Source organism: Triticum dicoccoides, chromosome 6B (assembly GCF_002162155.2).
Source record: "Triticum dicoccoides isolate Atlit2015 ecotype Zavitan chromosome 6B, WEW_v2.0, whole genome shotgun sequence".
NCBI lineage: Eukaryota > Viridiplantae > Streptophyta > Magnoliopsida > Poales > Poaceae > Triticum > Triticum dicoccoides.
In genome coordinates, this window is record NC_041391.1 from 612,218,588 (window position 1) to 612,224,036 (window position 5,449).

Here is a 5,449-nt window from a genome sequence, read left to right on the forward strand (position 1 = left end):
AAACTAAAATGCCATGCTAACAATTATAAAAATTACATGCTCTTAATAATAAAACTGACATCCTCTTAATAATAAAAATGACAAGTTACTAATTATTAAAATGTCATGCTCTTAATAAAAAATTCCACAGGGGCATTAAAAGACATAAAAAATGCCATGCTACATATAATAAAAATGCACATGGTAATTTAGGAAACAAAATCCCCTCTAGAAATAGGGATTTTGGTTCTTTCAAACAATGGAAAATTTCAGGATTTTTTAGATATTTCTCGAATAAAAAAGATATTTTTTTAAAATAACTCGAATACTTTTTTTTTGCGGGTGAAAAATAACTCGAATACTTAAAAGGTGTTGAGTGCAAAGTATTCACTAGGACCTCTCTAACCCAACTAGTGAGTGCATGGCTAAACTGTAGCAGGGCACACTCTTTTTGAAGAAATAACAAAAAAGAACGTTCATCTGGAGATTACTTACAGTGAACTATTTCAGAGAACTGACCTGGCGTCGGATTTTGTGTCAAGATCTGTGTAGCCAGATCAAACGGTAGGAAGGACGTTCGCCAGCATCGGCCTCCCGACAAACATTCGTCAAATAGCATTTTCGGAAATCTATCATCGACATCAAGTCCGTTTCATATATTGCTCGATGGGCACCGTCACGTCCCCGTCATTTAACCAACACAGCAGTTTCTCCGGCTCCCTGCCGGCAGGTGCAGTGCCAGTGCAAGTGCAACAGCGCACGAACACACTCATCCATCAACGTCACGGTTCTGCCTATTGGCACATCTCCTGGGATTAAGTCAAACGGAAAGCAACCCAACAAGAGGCGGCGACAACGGAGCGAAATTCCCCGCCGGCCGCCGTGGAACCCAAGGATATCACTGAATATCCCTCCCGTGCCATCCCACATCCCCGGCCGGAAGCTTCCAAAAAGACCCCTTTTTTACAAAGAGAAGTAAAAAGATTCTCAAAAGTGAAAAGGAACAAAAACAAAGCCGTGCATGGCTGCCACTGCCACCGTGCCGCTGCCGGTGGGAGGAACAGCCCGGCCCTCCCGCGCGCACGCGCCGCCAGCCAGGACCCAGCCAAGCTCCGTACGGCATGGCCAGCCAGCCCATTTCCATCCCGATCGATCGCATCGCAAGTCCACCACGGTTCCCGCGCAGCATCCACGAAACTCCCCGCGCGCCCGCCAACGGCACCTGACCCACCTAGTATATATGCCCACACGCCGGCGTCCTGACGCAGAAACAACAACTACCACTCTACCCGGAGAACTCGCTGACCGGCCGTGACATCCCGTGGTCGATCCTACTGGCGTAGATGGCGATGGGCAAGAAGCCGAGCAAGGTTGACGGCGCGGCGTGCCGGCGGCACTGGCGGCAGGGGGCGCCCGGGGTGTGCCCGCTCTGCCTGCGGGAGCGCCTGTCGGGCCTCTCAACCTCGGCGTCGCTGCCGTCCGTCGTCGCGCGCGGGGAGGCGGCTTCTCGCTCCTCCTGCTGCTCGGACTCGGACTCGGAGGCGTCGTCTACGGAGGCGTCCACCGGCGCGTCGTCGGGGTCCGCGAGCCCCGGGTTCCACCGGGAGATCAGGCGCGCCGCGAGGCCGTCGCTGCTGATGCGCCACGAGCGGGTGGTGACCGTGGACGGCGACGAGGCGGTGCTGGTGATGAGAAGGAGGAGGGAGAGGCCAGCCACGAGCTTCTGGACGAAGCTTCTGCGCGCGGCGACCGGGGGCAAGAAGGCCGTCGACGGATGCTCGCTGGCGCATTCCAAGACGATCGAGGCCGCGGACAGGAGCAGCGCAGCTGCCACGAAGTGGATCGTATTCTAGCTAGTTCTGCCTTTTGTCTGCGACCATTTTTCCGGCTTAATCCGCTGTTCGGTGTGGTTTTTGACTCCGGCCGTCAGGGCCGGAGAGATCGACAGTTAATTAGATCCATGGTATGTACATATTTCAAGGAAATAACATGGCTTCATTGAACTGTGTTAGTTCTTGCTTGGTAGTAGTACTACTCCATTTGCCAAAGTTTTGCATGATCCGGTTAGAGCAACTCTAGCAGACCCCCCATCCCGCCGACCCGCAAAACTCGTTCGCAGTTCGTGCAAAACCATTTTTGCGGGCCGGTGCGAGCTGGCACAGATGCAGACCCCTTAAACGGATCCGTAAAAAAGTATATTCGCAAAATATGCTTTTTTACGGGTCGGCTTCTGCGGGTTCTGCTCGGGCACCACCGCGAAGACCCGCAAACATAAAAACTGCAAATACGTTTGGCAAATAGTTTAAATTCAAACCACATAAACAGTTTGCGCGCAAATAAAAGCGAAGTTCATAGCGCAAAAGAGGGCATGCAAAAGGTTTGCGCCCCTGTCTGGCATCATCTTGGGGGTCGATCTTCACTCCGCGCCATGAAATCCACCTCCACCGAATTGAAGTTCATCGGTGCCACCGAATCCACCTCTCTCGCTTGTTCCAACTCCCACATCGAAATCATCCACATTGCCACCATATGGAGCAGAGAAAACATCACCGAAACTTGAACACGGACCGGCCGAAGCTACCATTCTTCTCTTCAAGATCTCTCTCCTTGCCATATCATGCCATGTTTTGGTGAGGTCGTCCATGTCATTGTGGTTCATTGACATGATCTTGTTCTCTTCGGCGAGCAACAATGACATCGATTTGTTCTCGGAGGCGCGTGCTTTTCTCTCCTCAATGGCAGCTTTGCGGAGCCCCTCTTCCTTGAGCATTTGCCACTTTTCTTGCTTATCTTTTGCCTTCTTCTCGGCCAACTCTTTCTTGATCTCCAACGACTTCAACAACAACATCTCGTTTGATTGCACCATGGCATCAATCTTCTCCCTCAAGTTTGATGCTTCTTGCTCTCTCTTGATCTTCTCTCTCGTCTTCTTGTCGTCATCGGGCTTGTGCTCATTTCTTGGGCCATCATCATCTTCGTCTTCATCCATGTTTACAAGTGAGCCTCTCTTTGGTGGGGATTCTCTATCGATCAACTTCCACTTATCGCACTTTTGAAGCAACTCCCAACAATGCTCTAACTTGAAGAATCTGCCTTCCGAAGCTTTCATGGCCTTGTATCTATGTTGAGCAATCTTGTCCTACAAAATGTGAACAAAGCGATGCAATTACTTCCCATGATACATTATGATGATGCACAACTTAAACAAAGGAAAAACAAACTCACATAATCGGATTCTATGGTGCCACTTGGAGGTGCATTGCGTAGTTGCTCCAAGCAAGTTGCCCAACGGCTGCACATATGCTTGATATTCTCCCAACGCCCTTGAAGCGACTGAAATGTGCGTGGAGTCCTATTGGGATACTTTCTCATAATGCGGAAGTATTGATCTTCGATCCTTTGCCAATATCACTTGGCGGTTTGAGAAACACCCGTGCATGGATCACGAGACACTGCACTCCATGCTTGGATCAAAGCTTGATCTTCCAAGATCGTGTAGTTCTTCGATCTTTGGCTCTTCCCACTCTTTGACTGCGATTCCTCAAACGCTTCCGCTTCGATCTCCTCCAATTCGTCCGCACAACCATGATCATCCACGCCGCCTTCCGTTTCATTGTAGTCGAATGGTTCGAAAGGGGCTTGATCAATGTCAACCGCGTTCGTGTCCAACAAGCTCACGGACTTGGTTGTTGCATTGTTCGAAGCACCCCTATAGCGAATGATATGAAGTCATGAGCTATCGACACTAATGGCAAAAATGAAAGGGAATCGCTAGACCGAAGAGGCATACCTTGCAGCCATTTCGTCGAACACCTCGCTCGCGGGGGGAGCGGCACCGTTGAACGGCATCGCCGGAGCACCTCCTTGCGGGGGATAGACTGAGAGGTTGAAGAAGGTGGCTTCCTTCTAGCCGGAACCTTCCTCCGCTTTACACCCGCGGTCTTGCCGGTATTCTCCGCCGCCGGCCGGGATCGCACTGCGGCGTTGGCGCCCGGAGCGTGGGCCGTCGCGGCGGGGGCAAACGGATTCCCGCCCTGCATAACCATGTTTCCCTGCCGCTTGCGAGCCGGCGCGGCGTGTGCTTGGGCAACGGCGGCGGGGCAACATGGCCGGCGACGAGATCCGCCCGAGGGGAAGGAGCATGCGCGACCTCGACGGTGATGGGGAACAGCAGGGGGCGTCCATGGCGACGAGGAACGGCCGCGGAGGATGAACCGGAGCTTGCGGAGGGGGAGCAATGGTGGCGGAGGGTGCGGGGAGCGGGAAAGGGCGCGCGGAAATGTCCCTCCCGCCAAATCTCGCGCCGGATAGGGGTTCAACTCGGATCGCCTCCCAGCCCGTGAAGATAGAGGTTGGGAGAGAATATTTGCCGCGCCCCGCAAAATATTTTGCGGACCGGGGCGGGATGCGGGGTCTGCTCGAGCTTCTTTTTTGGCCCCGACCCGCAATTTGACAGTTATTTTGCGGGCCGGGGCGCGATGCGGGGTCTGCTAGAGTTGCTCTTATACGACTACACAAATTCCAGAGACGCTCGGTCCTCTTTGTATGTGTCCTTTTCTCGCTCTATCTTGTGGAAAGAAAGACTCCACCAGCACAGAAAAAGCAGGCTTGGTTTTTTTTTATAGATTTGAAGAAGTTCGTGATTTGGAAAAAATATTCATGAATTTGAATGTGTTCATGGTTTTTTTAAGGATGCGGATTCAAAAAATTGTTTACGCATTTGAAAAAATAAATCATGATATAAAAGAAGTTCATGAATTTGAAAAATCTTGGTGGATTCAAAAATATTCTCAAATTTTAAAAAGTAATCATGAATTTAAAAAAATGCATACACGGCTGGCTGCAACAGCGACTGCCCTATCATTTGCCAACATGTTAATCTTGACGTATATAGGCGAACTCAATGTTGCTCAAGGTTCAAGTCGTAGACTTGGCCCTAGTGCTCATATTTTTTTGAATTTATTTCATGTTTTTCGACGATGTTCGTTTAGTGCGACGAGACGTTCCCGTCGACCAAGAGACGCACGTAGTGACTTCACCAATCTAAAAATGTTATGCCAGCTCAATATCCCAGGGATGCTCATGGACATAGAATATGCGTTTGTACAGTATAAAACGAAAAACCTTAACGTCTAAAAAAAGAACAAGATCAGGAAAAAATACATTACTGATCGCTGACAATGATCCATGATTGCCCGATAGCATAGTATTTCACAAAGGCACGAAGGCTCTATAAAACCATGTCAGCGCACGCATAAGGCATCCACCGTTCCAATGATTCATGATTGATCGATAGCAGACAGTTTCACAAAGGCATGAAGGCTCTATAAAACCATGTCGGCTCACGCATGAGGCATCCGCTGTTCCACGCGAGCAAAGCACATGCATGTAGTGAGGGCAGCTTCAAGACAGACCTCAAACCTTTCCTATATATCTGAACCATAAGTGTCTGGATTATTTTTGTCATTCA

At 50.2% G+C, this 5,449-nt stretch overlaps 1 protein-coding gene across 1 annotated transcript; it reads left to right on the plus strand.

Annotated features, from left to right (window-relative positions):
* The first annotated feature begins 1,271 nt into the window (after positions 1–1,271).
* LOC119325203 lies at positions 1,272–1,990 on the plus strand. Its single transcript, XM_037598952.1, has one exon. The coding sequence runs from the start codon at positions 1,323–1,325 to the stop codon at positions 1,830–1,832; it is 510 nt and encodes a 169-aa protein (XP_037454849.1). The 5' UTR covers positions 1,272–1,322; the 3' UTR covers positions 1,833–1,990.
* Positions 1,991–5,449: the final 3,459 nt, after the last annotated feature.

Coding starts and splice junctions, on each gene's coding strand:
- LOC119325203 (XM_037598952.1), top strand. CDS start 1,323: ATGGCGATGGGCAAGAAGCCGAGCAAGGTTGACGGCGCGGCGTGCCGG.